Below are 18,134 nucleotides of genomic sequence, written 5' to 3' on the forward strand. Positions count from 1 at the left end.
CTAATAAATACTACTATTCCGACCTAATAAGTTTAGTTCTACCTACGAGATTATTTTCGTTCCACATCAGCTGTAAGTAGAATGTTAAATAAATTTTCTATTAAATTCGTAAAATGTATGTGAGTTGACGTATATATTTTTTCAACATTTTAAGTTTTTGCTCATTTTTATTGCTTTCGCAATATTTAGATTGATCATATATATGTATAAATATTTTTTTGAGGTTAAATTTGGTTTTTTACAATAAATTTACAATGTTTACAAGTCGTACTGTTTTAATTTATACTACACTTCCATTGAAAGCATTTTTGTGGGTGGACGAGGATGTACATTTGCGAAAAAATTATATAAATTGATTACAAAGTAAAAAATAATTACGAAATTAAAATCCATTCATATTGTTGTATTTGGAAAGAAGAAAGAAAAATATTATGGAGTATAAATAGAGTATAGTAGGATAATTTGTGAGATTTTCAAGTGAAACTTCAAGTGAATCAGTTTTTTTGTTAATGATTTCCCTTGAATATTTTTTTTTTATTGGTGCCCTTTTTTACTCATTTAAAGTACGCTCTAGCGTGTTTAAATCGCACTTTACGGAACGCGCGTTTTTTAAAGTTACCATGGCAACATCAACAAATCAACAAAATGTGAAGTCTAAATGTCAACTTTTAACTATAAATCTGACATGAATATTTTAAACGTCAAATAAAACATTAATAAGCAATACACTTCCTTCTTCTTCGATATCATATAAGCGTAAATCGCACAATTCACATCTTCTGCAAGAGCCAAAGATTCCGCAAATGGCTACCACCTTCAAAAATAAGTACGTAATGTCCGGTGCTTCCGTGAAAAACTTCCGCAAATCATCTTCTTTGAATACATACGCCTTCTTAGCAACGTCATCCTTGCTAATTGCCTTCATGAATGCATGCACTTTCACAAATGATTTTAAATCAACCCCTTTATTTATCCTCAACAGACATTGCAATTTCGAATGTATGGCTGTGGTGATATGCAAGTACTGCAAAAGCAGTGGCAGTGAACGCAACCGTTCTGCGATGTAAAAGACAATTGACATTCAATTAGAACGCCAGTTAGAATACAAGCTATTTCGGCAAGATGTCAAATATTAAACTCGGAGATTTATTAAGGTGTTTTAATGGCGAGGGCGACGTTATTCAGTGGATAACAAAAGTCGAGTTGGTTTTAAAAATTAAAGAAGTAAAGGATGTGTGCGCGATCATCCCGATGTTTCTGGAGGGACCTGCATTTGCTGTCTACAATGAGCTGAGTGCAGAGGATAAGGGCAATGGTGACGCCATCAAAAATGCGTTGATTTGTGCCTTCGCAACAAACCCGTTTCTGGCCTATGAGGAGTTCGTGAGGCGCACATGGCGTGATGAGCCGGTCGACGTCTATATGACGGACCTGAGGAGGTTGGCAAGGCTAGCGGGTGTGACGTCGGATGCTCTCCTCATGAAAGCTTTCATAGTGGGTCTGCCTTCAGTGGTATCACGTGAATTGCGCGCGCAGCCAAAAGTAGAGACAATGCCGCTGTCAACAATTATGGAGCGTGCTAGAGCTCTTATGGCAGAGCTCGTGGATCAGCCTGTCGTGGCGGTGGCTCAGGGCCAACAAAAATTTGTTGCAATATCTCCAAATGCAAGACGGCGTTGTTTTAAATGTGGTGGGCCACACATGGTCAAATTCTGTTGTGAGCAGCTGAAAAGTGTCTGTTGGAACTGCGGAAAAGATGTTCACTTGGCCAGGCACTGTGGGAAGGGAAACGGAAGCAGAAGAACTGGTGCGCCGGCAGTTCTTCTGAATCAGGAATAAAGGCGCTACCAATAATCCAAGTTGCAGTCAATGGAAAGCAGGTGCGTGCACTCGTTGACTCAGGGTGTTCTCGTACAGTAGTGATGAGTGGGCTGTGTAGTGTACAAGGTCCTGGTTGTGATGTGATTGCTGTTGATGGCAGTCGTGTATTTTGTGAGGGGTGAGGTATCGCCAAGATAGTAGTGCATGGTGTGTCGCTACTGGTAGACTGTGTGGTGGTGAAAAAACTATTAAGTGCAGTCGATGTTATATTGGGCATGGACGTTATCGAAGAACTGGGTGGTGTGACGATAATGCGCGATAGGGTAGAGTTCGTAAGAAGCAGACTAGACGAGTACAGTGCGAATTGTGTCGAGTCTGGTGAAACCTCGGCAGACAGAATATCTGTTGAGAACAAGGATTTTAAAGCTACATTCAACGGAAAAAACTGGTGCGTGAGTTGGGTGTGGAGAGGTTCTCCTGCTGAATTAGAAAACACTGTAGAGTGCTATAGAAGCACTAAGCTACCAGAAGCGGAGGCAGCTTTTGAAGAAGAGATTCAAAGGTGGATCTCCGAGGGCTGGCTCAGGCCATGGAAGGGAAGCTCCGGTGGTATCCTTCCTTTAATGGCTGTGATCCAAAAGAACAAAGGAAAAGTATGTCCTGTCTTGGATTATCGTGAACTCAACGAGAGTGTTCAGTGCCATACTGGTGAGGATGTAGCAGTGTGTGATGAGACATTTCGGAAGTGGAGGAAGCTACGTGAACCTCTAAAGTTGCTTGATCTCCAATCAGCATATTTACAAGTGCACATTGAGGAAAAGCTTTGGAAGTACCAACTCATTAAGTATAAAGGCAAAACATACTGCTTGACAAGATTAGGTTTTGGGTTAAAGTGTGGTCCCAAAATCATGACATGGATTGTAAACGAGGTGCTCTCGCTTGACGAAAGGGTGCGACGGGGCACAGATAGCTACATCGATGACATTATAGTGAATGAAAACATAATATCAGCTGAAGAGGTTGCGGCACACTTGCATACTTACGGTCTCGTAACTAAGCCTCCCGAGAAGCTGGAGGGCGCAAGAGTGCTCGGATTGCGTATTGAACGTGATAAGGTCGGACGTCTTATGTTTAGAAGAGGCAATGACATTCCCATAATGCAAGAAGGATTGCACCTGAGTAGAAGGGAATTATTTTCGATCTGTGGCAAACTGACTGGGCACTATCCTGTGTGTGGATGGTTAAGGACAGCCTGCAGCTTCATGAAGAGAGAGTGTCAAGGCCAGGCATGGGATGATTACGTTGGCGACAGGGCCCAACAAATGGCTGAAGAGCTTCTGGTGAGAGTGAGAATTGACGATCCTGTAAAAGGGGAGTGGCTAGTGCCTGAATCATCAGGTGATGCCAGAGTTTATTGTGATGCAAGTAATCTGGCCTTTGGAGTTACCTTTGAAATTGAGGGAAGAACTGTTGAAGACGCCGCATGGCTGCGTAAGACAACCGATGTAGCGCATATTAACATAGCGGAGCTAGATGCTGTCCTGAAGGGATTAAACCTAGCTCTCAAGTGGAATCTTCAAGTTGTGGAAATAATTACAGATTCGGCAACGGTTTTGTGCTGGGTGAGATCTACACTTACCGGGAGTAGTCGTGTAAAAGTTTCTGGCATGTCAGAGATGCTCGTCAAGCGGCGTCTGGGATTGGTGAAGGAGATTGTAGAAGAATTTGATCTCACATTGTCGATCACCCTTGTAGAGTCTTGTAAAAATAAAGCCGATGTACTTACTAGGGTCTGCAAGGCCTGGGTAAAGAGTAGCCATGACAGGAAACGTCATGAAAGAGACTTACAATCTTCAGAGTATGAAGAGAGGTTGGAGATACTTGAAAAAGAAACTGGAGAGCAAACATGTGCTTTAAGCGTAGAAGCTTTACATGCTCAGCATCATTTTGGAGTAGAGCAAACGCTTCATCTTGCCCGGCTGGTTGATCCCGAGGTGAGAAGAGAGGACGTCGATAGATGCGTACGTAACTGCATACAATGCAGGACAATTGACCCACCGCTGTCAACCCATGAAGCGGGTAACCTCAATGTTGCAACAAATTGGAGTCGCTTGGCAGTTGATGTCACTCATTTCGGTAGGAAATGTTTCTTCACACTCATCGATTGCGGGCCAAGTAGATTTGCCGTGTGGCGGGAAATCGAATCAGAGAACGCAGTTTCGATTGTCAAAAATCTGGAAGAAGTGTTTCGGGAAAGAGGCCCGCCCAGTGAAGTTCTCATGGACAATAGTACTGCGTTTCGTTCCTATAGTGTTGCAGATATGTGTAAGAGATGGAATGTACGTCAAAGATTTTGCGCGGCATACCGTCCAGCAGGAAATGGTATAGTTGAACGACATCATCGAACAATAAAGAGAACTGCAGCCAGAAGTGGAAGCGATCCTCTGCAGGCAGTATTTTGGTATAATTTGGCTGCGAAGAGTCAGAAGGATGAGGGTGTTGCGCCTTCTAGCTCGGTTCACACTTATTCATGGAGGCACCCTTCTGCGCAAGTGAATACAGAAGAGGAAGTATCGACTGAGTTTGAAGTGGGCGATGTCGTTGCGGTCAAACCAGTAGACAAAAGATGCACATCACGCTGGAGGCAAGGAAGGGTGACAGGACTTAATTCAGTCAACAATATCATAGTTGATGGTGTACCAAGACATGTGCTTGACCTGCGGAAGATGCCTGACAGAGAACGAACTGAGTCTGAAGAGAGATGCGAGGAATTGGCCGCAAGTCCCACCGTAAATCTTCTCGATGTGTTTGAAGAGGACAGTGAAGAAGAAGGAGAGACCAATACAGAAGGACGACCCACTAGGGCGCGAAGGCCTCCGGGCTGGTTAAGTCAATTTGTACAGTGATGACGACATCAGGAGGGCGTGTGGTGATATGCAAGTACTGCAAAAGCAGTGGCAGTGAACGCAACCGTTCTGCGATGTAAAAGATAATTGACATTCAATTAGAACGCCAGTTAGAATACATAGTCGATGCTTTGTACTGTTCCGACATTTTCTGAAGGTAAGCAAGCACAACTCGTTCATCTACATCTACTACGTTTTGCTCCTCCATCCATGTTATGAACCTTTCATATTCTTTTTTATAAACGTCTTTGGATTTTTCAGGTATTAACCGCGATTCTGCTTTGGTATTTTAATTATAAATGTTAGAACTCATTTTACAACACACAATAACTAGTAAAAGCTGTGATGTCAACTATAAATCTTATGTGACAGATTGCAAATTAATGTTTGTGTTTTTCATTTCCATGACAACAAGATATTGTGATGTCACATCACGAATTCATTAATAGTTCTTATTTCCAAATTTTTAATAATAATATCAATATTTATGTTTTCAAAGTGTACCAATAAAAAAAAATAGCGTAAAGTATTCGTGGATAACTGGTCTTTAAAACACTTGCTTTATTTTGAGCACTCGGCTACGCCGTCGTGCTCGAAAAATCGCGCGTGTTTTAAAGACCTGTTTATCCACTTATACTTTAATATACTATTATGTAGTTCGTTATTTGTTTTTTATCATTAATGCTTCTGATTTCTTCTGGTAATTTATTAAAGAAATGTTTTCCTTGTTGGGTATAATGGTGCTGGGCAAAAGAAGTGTGTAATTTAGGGCATGCAAATACATATTTAAGTCTGGTTAGATTTTCAGTTATGAATGAGTATTTATCTTTTTCTTTTATAATATAAATAATTGAATTTTTCATAAATAAGTTTTTAAATGTAGGAACTTTCAATTCTTCGAAAACGCGTTCAGTGGGGAGTTCTGGAAGTTTTTTTAGTATAATTTTTATTATCAGTTTTTGAACAATTTGTATGGGGGTCAGGCTAGTTTTTTAAGCTGCTCCCCAACTGATAATGGCATATTGTAGACCAGACTGTACTAATGCATAATATATTGAGTATGGGGTTTTCATTGATAAGAAATTTCTGATTCGTAAGAATATTTAAATTAATTTCCTAATTTTCTTTATTGTATGGCAGATGTGATCTTTCCATTTTAGGTTTTTCATTTCTGGCTTTCACCATTGAAGTAATAATCATGTATTGTTTCATAGTGCTTTCACACAAACGAAGTATTGAATTCCGTAAGTCTAAACTTAAACTTTAGGATGCACAGTTTACACCCGCGCTGTGCGAGCGGGTTCCCTGCAGGGCATCGGACCATCCCAATTTTTATCAATGATTTTTCCTAGATTTGTAATTTTGTCAGTTGTTTTCAGAAATTTGCATGTTTGTCGACGGTGATTAGCGTCGTTTTGTGTGACAGAATGATAATGTAGGATTATTTGGAGATTCGAGGTATACTGTTGGTATTTATTTCAAAGGGGATGATATATTTTTTTCACTATTTAACGACAGAACGTTATCGTCAAAAAATATTTTTAGATTATTTATATCTTCTGTGGCCTTAAAATTAATTTTTCCAATGTATTTTCTTTAACTATAGGGACTTAATCATCAGCATAAGAGACAATTTTTCCATGTAATGGTTGAACAAATGTGTCATTTACATACAAAATTAAAAGTACCGGTCCCAGAACTGTGCCTTGTGGAATACCAAAATTTGACGTTTCTTGGTCTTAATTATTATTAATTTTAAAGTATTGTGGGCGATATGTCAAATAACTTTCTAACAATTGAACGGCTTTATCGTTGATGTTATTAGATTTTAGTTTTTTTAAAGATTCACGTGAGAGATACTATCAAATGCCTTTAATGGTATTATTTTTTTCTTGTTTTCGATTGCATAATTTACCGTTTTCCGAAAAGCTTTCACATTGTTTTCGGAAGCAGAAATATATTTTTTAAAGTCGTCATTACTTTTGTAGCAATCGACGAGATTTATCTAGAACGACTCGCCAATACTAAATGCATCGTAATGGTAACACTCCAGACGCAATGCGAAGCGATCGGCGTTCTAACGTACCTACCTACGAGCTGCATACTTGCTGCTACGTCTGAGAGAACTATCTACGTCAACACGTTGCGTATTGACTAGGTACATTTTGCGCATTCGCTAGAAGGTTCTAGCCAACTGCCTAGGCGCACTCCCAGCACTATTTACCAGCGGTCTCGCGTACTTATAATCGCTACCTGCTGGGCTATTTAAATAGGCCCGACGGAGCGAACAGTCAGTCAGTCGTTCAACAATTTTCAAGTCTCGCGAGTGACAACCGACCGCGCACCGCGCCCCATGCACGTCGATACACCCGGCTTTGCGCGGTTCATATATGGACTCCAACGGGATCATCACAGCGCCCTGGCCCCGGCCATCGTTCCTGGCCAGCGCTACATCCACGCACCTAGACCACGCGGCATTCTCGCCGGTCTATGTATCTCCCGCACAACCGCCGACCAGGTCCACCGCACTTTCGGTTTCCCTGTTTAGCACTGGAGCACCTGGAAGACCCATGGTCTTCACCAGTACCTGACACGTCCACGAGTCCGGTCACCAGCAGCGGCATCGACTCAAAGGCCCGCACATTGACCAGCACCTCACCGCCTGCATCCGGAGTCTTCATCATCGGTCATGAAGTCACATCTCATATACGGCAATCTGACTCAATAAAACACTGTGACCTTCACAACCTCTTTCATTGTATGCCTCCTCAACTAGATCCCCAAACTTTTTTTTAAGTAAACTTGTTAATTTATTTCTATATTTTCTGAGAATGGTCTTTGACTTTTCAATATTTGGATATTTAATTGTATTTTTATATAATTTTTCTTCTTCTCTATTTGATTTTATAAGTGATGCAAGGTTTTAGACGTCTTAATTTGGAATTTGTGTAAAATTAGAACTTTGTCGTAGAATTTTCAATATTATAAACATATATAACAATAACAACTGTTTTAATGAAATAATAAATAACCAATATATATTATAAAACTAAGTGTACAATATGCGTGCTGCTAAAACTCAGAAACGTGTCCCGTTAAAATCAAGGGAGTTACATAGTGTGGTAGTCCTCTATCCCCCGTTCACGAAAAAGGTTCCCGTTTTTACCTGACGGGCGGGCTTTTGAAAATATAAGGGGTGGAAGTTTCGCCCTCTAAAATTTTATAGAACATTCGAGAGTATTCGATAGCATTCCACAATATTCCAGAACATCGCGAAATATTATGGAATGTTGTGGAATGTTTGGAAATAGTCTGAAACATTTGGAAACATCTTAATATATAAAAATGCAGCCTTGATTATGTTTGTGCTTGTAAAACTAGAAAATTAGTCGAACAACGAAAGGTAGTTATTATTAGTGCCAGGAGTTTTTAGAGATGTTTAAATGGTAAAAGAAGTTGAGGATGCCCGAGGAATATATATTGCAATATCTCTGCACCGTAATGAGATACGGAGTCGATGTAATGTGGTTTTTTTAACAGTAACATTATGGGATACAGTTGTGAATGGTGGAAAAAGTGAAAGGCGCCCGAAAAAGACATTGGCAAAAGCGAAGCATTGCGGGGGATCCACGAATCTCTTTTTGAAAAGATGAGTGTCTGTAGCGGGTGGTTGGACACCGGGCGGGCGGGGTGGATTTGATTTTTATGCATATCTACAGTTTTATATCAAGACTGATGAAATTTTTCACACTGACCTTCAAAACAAGAGGAAGGTCAATGTCTACAGCTGAATTAAAAAAAACTAAGGCCTGGGTAACTCCGGGGACTTTAACTAGTAATAATAAAATAAAGGTGTATTGTTGTTGTTATTTGCAGACTGCCGGCAGCTGAAAGCTAGAGAAGAGTGGAATGACGCGCCCGAGCCGCCTTGCTCATTCCGCCCGGGCTCTATGCGAACCAGCGAGGAGGCCCCGCACTTGGTGATTTATTTTTATTATGTTTCATGGATATAATAAAATGAAATATCATAAAATAATACATGCAAATATTTCATGTATCAGTTTATTTAGTGCCAACAAAAAAGTTATATTATAGATTTTTTTTACTATACATACGCGTATAACTAGGAAGATATTCCAATTTTAAGACAGTCAACAATATATTTAAAATGTACCAATGAATATTGAATAGTGGAAACATCTCGGAAGACCCGAAATGCTGATATCTGTTTTCTTGGTACATTTTTCTTTGTTGCACCGTCACATATCAAGATCTAAAAGCCAATTATAATTTTTTTTTTTTCATGTTTTCCATAAAACGGTTATACACCAATACATCATGGAGAAGATTACGAATTAAAAAGTTTACAGAGGCAGTTTTACTATTTTGTGACATGTGTTAAAAGATAGTTACTGAATTGCCTGTAGGTGACATTGAAAATGTCGATGGCTAGTGCAGAATCGTTAAGCAGTTGAGTCGCTCTGTTTATTGGCGCGTTCTGATAGGCAGAAGTCCTCGCTTTCGTAGCATATAAGAGTGCATGGGATCTCATCATGGGATAATTGTTAGGGACATAAAAGTTAACCTCTTTCAACATAGGCGGATTGTGTATTATACCAGAGATTAACTTAAAAAAGTGTTTGCCCAACAATATTTTTCTGCGGGCTTCTAATGTATTGAAATCGAGCATTCCTGTTAAGAACAAGGATGGATACAGGAATGGATAGTATGTATATTCCCTCATATACAGGTAACGCATAAACCTTCTTTGTACTTTTTCTATTTCCAAGATATGGTATATGTGTTGTTCAGAAGGGGCCCAGATAATGGAGCTGTATTCCAGGATGCTGCGGACAAGTGCTTCATATGTTCTCCGTATTGCAATTCCATTAGTAAATGATCTCACATTAGGAAGAACAAATCCAAGCATTTTGTTGGCGTGGGAGACAATGTCAGATATGTGGGATTTGAAAGGGAGATTTGCTTCGAAGATCACCCCAAGGTCACGAATCTCGTTTTTGCGTGTTAATATATTTTTATTAATGTGATATGGGAATAGAAATGTATCTTTGGATCTTGTAAATGTAACTGCACTGCATTTTTGGATGATGAAGGGTAATTTATTTAATTCCGACCATTTGACAAGAGAATCAAGATCATTCTGCAGAAGAATGGAATCGATACAACTTTTGATAGCTCCGAAAAGTTTGATATCGTCAGAAAAGAGTAGATATTTTGAGCGGCTAATGGTTTTGCCTATATCATTAATGAATAAAAGAAAGAGGAGGGGTCCTTGATTCGATCCCTGGGGTATCCCGGAGTTAGTTTTGTATTCGTGAGAGAACTGGTGTCCGTAACTGACATACTGACGACGATTGTGTAAGTAGCTAGCTACGAAAGCGAGAAAATAAATATAATTCGACAGGTTCAGAAAAGATGTGTATTGATGAAGGCGTGTGTTGCAGGCCAGACTCGGGGAAAAGGACATCACCGAGTTCCTGTGGCGTCCCGCGGTGGCTTCACTCCTCAGCGATCGCTGGTTGCTGGGCAGTGCCTGGAGCTTCTTACGGTGGCCGTGAGTGAAACGTTTTGTTTTAATCTTAAAGTTGTTTTATTTATTTCTTGCTCTTGGACTAGTGCATAGTGTTTTTAATTATAAATTTAAAATATATTTGTAGACAACGGTTTCATAAGAACAACTTGCGACTTTTGTAATATTTGTAAGTAGACAAGTATTTATTTTTTGTAATATTTCCGTATACTCAGTAGAAAGATCTGTTCGCATGCTATATATTATTTGATGTCTGATATAGAGTAGGAGAGGCTTCATGAGGCTCCTTATCATTAATATATTATAGTGGGTGGTTTTACACTTTGCAGCTCAATGAAGTATGTGGGGCTTGGGGGGGCGTTCGAGCCCCACTACTCCCCCGACGTGGTGATGGCCATCTCCAGACGGATCCCGCATGCAGGGTTCAACAGCAGCATTTCCTGGGTCTACAATGACATTCTGCTTCTGGAAATCGAGCGACCGTAAGCCAATATACCCAACATCCTTAATGACCCAGTCAATGAACGCATTGAACTGAAACGAATTAAGAGAAAGCTGAGTTTTTCAGGTGAAAAGTACCTACCGTGGGGAGTATTTTCACAAAAGTCCCCCTCCTCCTCCGCTTGCTTCCCCCTGTGCCCCCTCAAACATTAAAATTGTAGGGTTTCACTAAAGCCATTTTATCTCCTAAACTAAAATATATACTAAAAAAAATTCCATCAATGAACTCTTTATAAAACTACCTAAAAATTATGTCATACAATTTTTTTTGATATATCCAATAGTTTGGCCAGTAAGATTGTTGTTAATGTTTTTTTTTTTGCAAAATTTTTTTATATTCCAATTTTTAAAATCTACAGATTAATATCACATCACTTTTATAAATCTTAAAAATAACCCAATATGAGTAAATAAAGAGCTGCACCAAAAAATGTGACAACTGAAGTCGTAGAAGAGGAATTTCTTTTAAACAAAATAATTAAATATGTCGACAAAAAAATTTAAGAGTTGAACAAATTCTTTATTAAATCCATTAAAGAACAAAAAAAAATGAATTAACAGACCTCAAAACATCAATTGATTTCTGCTCTAAAACAATCGACGGTTACGAAACTAGGGTCAAAACCCTCGATTGTGAAATTATAACCTTGAATGAACGTGTAAAGATGTTAGAATCAAAAATCGATCAAATAGATCATTGGGAAAGATCCTCCAACATTGAAATCAGTGGAGTCCAGAACATAGCAACACATTATTGGCAACATATCTCAAAAAGTGGATTCCACATTCAAAAAGAAGACGTTGATTTATCCATCGAATTTTTCAATGGCCCCTCTATGACTCTAAATATCAACGCTTCGTCCAATATCATAGTGCATCTTTTTAAACGAACTCTCCATACCATCCAAAAAAATTTGTTCTGAAAATACTAGAGATTTAGCCGAAAAAAATTTTCGCTACTCGTGAACAAAAACATTCCATCTATTTGTAAGGAAAAGTGATGTTTCCCCGCCTATAATGATTTTTCCGAGGCAGACCTTAAGAAAATCTCTCTCAATGATATTTCTTATGTCTGAAATGTATTGGTTTTAGCAGATTACAATGGATATTAAGGTTCGATCTGATATTGGATTTACCTCATTTGAATTTCATTATATATTATTTTATTAATACTATTAATGGCGTCCCTAAATATATATTACCAGAATGTACGAGGCTTGCGCACGAAAACAAATGATTTTTAAAATCCGTCATAAATAATGTCTTAGACATTATTTGTATTTCAGAAACTTGTTTCCAAGATAGTACTAATAAGCAAGGGAGTTTTTTGATAACAGATACAACAATTTTAGACGTTACAGAAATTATCGTCTCACGAGCCAAACCTTAGGAGGTGGGGTTATTATTGCTGTCCAACCTAGACAACTTGGTCAATTCAAGAAGCTGAAGACATATGGTTGCGAATTAATTTAACTGACACTAACAAACGAATTTTGTTGTTCTTACCACTCCAATTGCACCAAACATACTAACAGTTCATAAATCATTTCCATCTGAATAGTCCCGGTGATGACTTCATACATATAGGAGACTACAATATCTCAAAACTTGTCTGGATTACAAATATTAATTCAAATCAAATGATTCACAACCAGCCACCGTTGAAGCCACAACTCACGTAATAGATTTTCTAGCACTGTGTGACTTTCATCAATAAACTATAAAGTTAACTTAAACAAACGAGTTCTCGATATAGCGATAAGCAATTTGAACTTTGCATTACTGCCCTGCTATACTTCATTTTACTACTGAAGATTCCCATTACAAATCTTTACATATCGAGATAATACAGGGTTTTCCAATAAGAGGTGTTATTTTGAATAGCCCGCTATTTCGGTAGATGTTACTTTTGAAGCTGTCATTTTTGACATTTGACAAATAGAAACTACGCCATTAATAAAAATGGAACGATACACGCTTCAACAACGCATTTAAATTATTGAAATTCACTTGAGTGAATCAAATGCAAATCATCTTGAGTGATGAGGCCCATTTCCACCTCGGTGGCTTCGTCAACTATCGACCGTTACGTTCCATTGTGATCTGAACCGTTAATCTGAATCCAAAATATCCCATAGTCGTGATAAAAATCATCAAAGAAAAACTAAAATTTCACCGTAAATTTAAAAAATATTCCATTACTTTCTGATTAGCACTAATATTATTAAAATATTTACACGAATAAAAAGCGTTGGATGTGATAAATTACATCCACTTTTCATATTCAATTGTGCTGAAAAACTTTTTACCCCTGTCACATTAGTGTTTACACTTTCTATTCAAGAAGGTTTATTTCCTACTATTTGGAAAACCGCTTTTATTACACCAGTTTTTAAGAAGGAGGATATACTCGATATTGAGATTATAGGTCTATATCTAAACTATGCGTCCTAAGTAAAGTCATGAAAAAAATCGTTTATGTCCAACTTTTTAATTTATAAAATCTTTCTACTTCAATGACATTAGACATGTCATCAGTCGTTCTGATTTCATGACGATATGAAAATATACAAATTCATAAACCCAGTGGATGATTGTAAAAAAATACAAGAAGATATTAAAACAATTAATTAATATTACATAGAAAATCAATTATTTCTAAACATAAATAAATGTAATAAAATAAAATAAAGTAGAGTAAAGCGAAACCAGTCGGTTCTAAAAACTATTAAAAACTCGTGGTTTTAAAAACAAGAAGTATTTTATTTTATTTCATTAAAATTTCAAACCACAAAGTGAAAGCTTTCTACAATAATATAAATAAATGTGTTGTGATAAAATTTTGACGTGAAAATCGTCCAATCATCCATACTTACCACTTGAACCACATTCCTCTTCAACGAGTTGAAAAAATCCGAGACCCTGGAGTTTTACTTGACTCTAAATTGTTATCTAAATATGTTGAACACAAACAAAAAGCCTACAAACAAATGGAATTCATTCTACGCATCACAAAACCATTCAATTAACCTTTCTCACTTAAACCACTATATGTCCATACGTAAGATCTCATCTCGAATTTGCATCTTTCATTTGGAATCCTCAATACCAAACTTATATTAAAAGAAGAAAATTCTCATTTCTGAACACAAACTGCCTCCTGTTTTATATTATGTTTTGGTTTTAATATTCGTGTTTTGTCCTGTCCTGCTGTTATTGTTATTCTAAGTTTTGTCATCACTTTGTATAAACAGTGTATTTAATGTTATAATATTATATCTGTATTGGGTAAGGCACACCGTAGGAATAATTTTAAGAACCACTAACACTGAATTACCATTTTTTTAAGTTTGTTATACGAGTAGTTAAGCGCACTTGAAGTGAAATGACACTATATTGCGCTATATAAATGCCATGTTATTATTATTATTATTATCTGAAAAACTCAATATGCAAAATGCATACCAACAAAACCTACTAACGTTTAACAGTTGATAGGCATTAGTCTCTGTAATTACTGTGATTATCAATAAAAATAAGTATCCGAATCTGAAACTCCGGTACTAATTTAATACATTTTTTTTAATCTACAAATTGATATTATTTATCTGATCTACATACGCTGATAATCATCAATAACCAAATAAATTCTTGTTAACATTCTGCGCTAAATAATAATATTCTACTGAGAAAATAGTGTCGTCACCGCGGAGATCTCTCATTGGTCATCAAAATAGTGTCGTCACTGCGGAGATCCCTCATTGGTTATTAAATTTCCACCCGTTATTTCTCTCAATCTCCTTCTGTTATTGGCTGAGTGTTCGAAATTAAACTAATCTATATAATAATAATTATTTCTCAATCTAACAAGTGATATTCCAATTTAAACAACAAAATGAAAAATAATTCGAGGGCAAACAAACAACGTATTAAATCCTATAAATTTAAATGAAATCCTTAACCAGTTCTCAAAAACCCTCGATGACAGACTTGAGGAGATGTAAGCTAGAAGCAATATTCAAGGACTTAACAGATCAATTGGAACCTATTATAAAATCAGTGGAATTTTAATCTTCACAAATTGAAACTTTAAACACCAAAATGTTAGCTTTGAGCAATCAAAAAGCTAAAATTGATTCTCTGGAATGCGAAGTTATTCATTTGAAGGAAGTTGTAAAGGACATAAATATAAAAATGATTTAACGAGAACAATATGATAGACTATCTAATGTTGAAATTTACGGAGTTCCGATGTCAAGCAGTGAAAACCTTCAGGATATTATAGTGAATATATCCCAGAAAGTTGGGTACCAACTACAAAAATGGGACATTGACTTCATTGATAGAGTGCGACCATGGCCAACGGCAGCTTCTAAAATGACATCCACACCCACATCTACATCAAATATAATCGAAAGTCTTATTCGGCGAGATTGCAAGGACGCTTTGTTAGCAGCTGCTCGTCGCCACCGGACCTTGACTTCAGCAGATATCGGCCTTCCAGGAGTAGATTGACTGGGCTATAAGCTAATCTCTTAACTCTGAAATGATTTTAGAGTTCAATCGTGATTGATTAATTTCTAATTGTTTGTTCTTGTTGCGTCTACTCGAGCCATTTCAGACAGCCTTGTGGTCAACTCATTCAGGATAAATTTCTTAGGTACATAAATTTTAATAGAATTGAACTCAAATTGAACGCATTCATTATGTATGTTTGATGAATCAATTGAATCTTATTTTGCTGTCTGACGGGAGAATTATTTATATTACATAGAGTTATTAAGAGTGGGGAACACAAGACAAAATGTAACATTTGTCTGCAACACATACACAACCAATTATCAGACACATTCAATAAGTGGTAGGATGAATGATCCTTAGATGTTTATACTTTTGGGAGTACCATGATATATTTACTTCATTGATTCCATTTATAGAACTAAGCGTAATCTAAGCCAGCTGTACTAGAGCAGGTAATTTAAATTTAGTAATCTGTCTGATAGTAAAATATACTGTATGTTTTTTTTTTCTGAAATTGTTTTGTGTTAAGTTTATTAGTTTTACATGCTCGGGAATAGTTTTCTCTGTTCTTATAATCTATATAAAAGCCAAGCTGGGCGGAACTAAATAAAATAAAATGCATATGTTTTGATTTCAGAGTGGTGTTCACCACGAAGATACTGCCGGTGTGTCTTTACGCGAGCGCCCTGCTGCCAGAGAGCCAATACCGGGAACTTACCCTTATCAACACTGCATTTAAAATTAAAGTAAGTCTCCTCCATCTAGTGATCACTGGTCATGTATTACATTTTAACAAAATATTGTTGTCAAGGTGGCATAGCTGCATGTCTGCACGCATAGCTGGCGTCCCACAGGGATCGGTTCTGTCTTCTACTTTGTTTTTGTTGCACATCAATGACCTTTTGACATGTGCACCGATTCATTGTTACGCGGAATACAGTACAGTTCATGATAGATTTTTGTTTGACAGGCCCCCAAAGGGCACACAAACTCCAACGGCTCGGAGGGCTTTGAAGCAGAGAATGGACGGTTATCTCGAGAGTATTTCCTCCTGGGGTAAAATAATCTCGTCGAATTTAATCTTTTAAAGACCCAATCCTGTCTGATTAAATCTAAAAGGGATCCAAATTATAATCTAGTCTCCTTCAACGGAAGCAATCTTCCGAACAGGCTTTCCATTGATATGCTTGGTGTAACTATAAGTGACCAGCTCAGGTACGGGGGCTCCATCGAAGCCAGAGTAAAGTTGGCCTCTCAGAAGCTGGGCGTACTGTACAGGGCCCGGAGATATTTTAATAGTACACAACTGCTGACCCTGTACAATTCGCAAGTACGCCCTACTGTCGAATTTGGCAGCCATCTCTGGTCCGGAACCCCAAAATACCTGAAAAAAACCCTTGACTCTGTGCAGAAACGGGCGGTCCGTTTGATAGATTCTCCAATCTTAACAAACGGACTGCAATCTTTAGAGCACAGGCGTCAGGTAGGTATGCTGTCCTTGTTTTATCGGCATTACAATGGAAGATGCTCTGAGGAACTAGCGTCATTGATCCCTTCGGCACCGGTGCGTAGTCGGGATACAAGCCAAACGCGCGCCCAACATTTGTACACGGTTGACATTTGTCACATGAGAACGGGTCGCTTCTAAGATTCGTTCTTAGGTTCAACAGCTCGGCTGTGGAATGAACTGCCGGCCTCTGTGTTTCCTCCCTCCTACAACTTGGGACTCTTCAAGACTCATGTTCACTCCTTCCTCTCCACAAGACCCTCCACACAGCATCCCCAAAGATGACATAGGCCGTGAGGGAAACTATTTTCTTCAGGGCCTCCTGTGTGGAGTTAATAAAAAAAAAATTATAAAAAAATGACGGTTTTTTTAATATATTTTCGATATACTAAAAAACTAATTATAAAAAGCATTTTGCTAAGAGACATTCGATTTATCCTTATTTTAATTTGTCAATTTGTAGAATAATTTTATCGCCAGCTGTTGTGAGGCCCAACACGTTTCATTTTCATTTTTAAACCAGTGTGTTTGTTTATCCAGGACACGTGGAGATGTCTGGCAACAGTGCAATAACGACCTGTTATTTCAGAATGAAATGGAGCAAGTGCCGTTGGAATCGTGTCTCAAAGAATATGCAGTCAGCCGGTACTTCCCGCTCGGAGTGAGGAACTCCACCCAGCTGTGCGCTCGCCCGACTAGTGTGAAGGACTCGGAGTGCAAGGTACGCCATAACCAGACTTGTATCTTGTCTACTATGGTGGAATGGTCAAAATAAGAACTAACCTAACCTCGCCAAAATAAGACTATTTACAAATAGTAACATCCTGAATTTTTGGTTTTTGGCGTTTTTTTGTAGTTTTGGAATCTTAACGCCAGTGAAAAAACACACCCACATGCTATATGTCCAGTACAAAAATAAAATTTGTAGAGAAAAATATCCATCGACCATGTTTTAGTAGGTATTCATTAATGTTCCTCTTCTATAGAAGCTGGCGCTTGTGTCTAGGAAGTTGTGTCATTATATTGATATACACGGTGTCCGGAAACTCGTAGTACAGGCGGGAAACTGGTGAATCTATATCACATTTGGAGTCGATTTTGTAGTACAATTTTTTAATATTTTTTTTTATTTGAGCTTTCGTTTTCGAGTAAATCGAGTCAGAAGTTGATTTTTTTTTTGATAAAATTCTTATAAATTATTACTTAAGATCAAAGTACCCAACTAATTAAAACTATTTAAAAGTAAAACAAATAAAGAAACCCGAATTTAAAGCATTATTTTGAAATCACCCTTCATTTAATCCGGTGTAATCATAAAATATTTCTG

At 37.8% G+C, this 18,134-nt stretch overlaps 1 protein-coding gene across 1 annotated transcript in view; it reads left to right on the forward strand.

Annotated features, from left to right (window-relative positions):
• Positions 1 to 18,134, forward strand: part of LOC149413458 (serine protease Hayan-like) — a 75,897-nt gene that overhangs the window by 50,654 nt on the left and 7,109 nt on the right. Inside the window, exons 6-10 of the mRNA XM_089644560.1 lie at positions 8,604 to 8,707; positions 10,193 to 10,302; positions 10,608 to 10,760; positions 15,938 to 16,046; positions 17,397 to 17,528. Of these exons, the coding sequence (XP_089500686.1) occupies positions 8,604 to 8,707; positions 10,193 to 10,302; positions 10,608 to 10,760; positions 15,938 to 16,046; positions 17,397 to 17,528 (608 nt within the window). The remainder of the gene's footprint in view (positions 1 to 8,603; positions 8,708 to 10,192; positions 10,303 to 10,607; positions 10,761 to 15,937; positions 16,047 to 17,396; positions 17,529 to 18,134) is intronic.

The sequence above is a fragment of the Hesperophylax consimilis genome, chromosome 21 (genome assembly GCF_061612785.1).
Source record: "Hesperophylax consimilis isolate HC1 chromosome 21, BYU_Hcon_1.0, whole genome shotgun sequence".
NCBI classification, from domain to species: domain Eukaryota; kingdom Metazoa; phylum Arthropoda; class Insecta; order Trichoptera; family Limnephilidae; genus Hesperophylax; species Hesperophylax consimilis.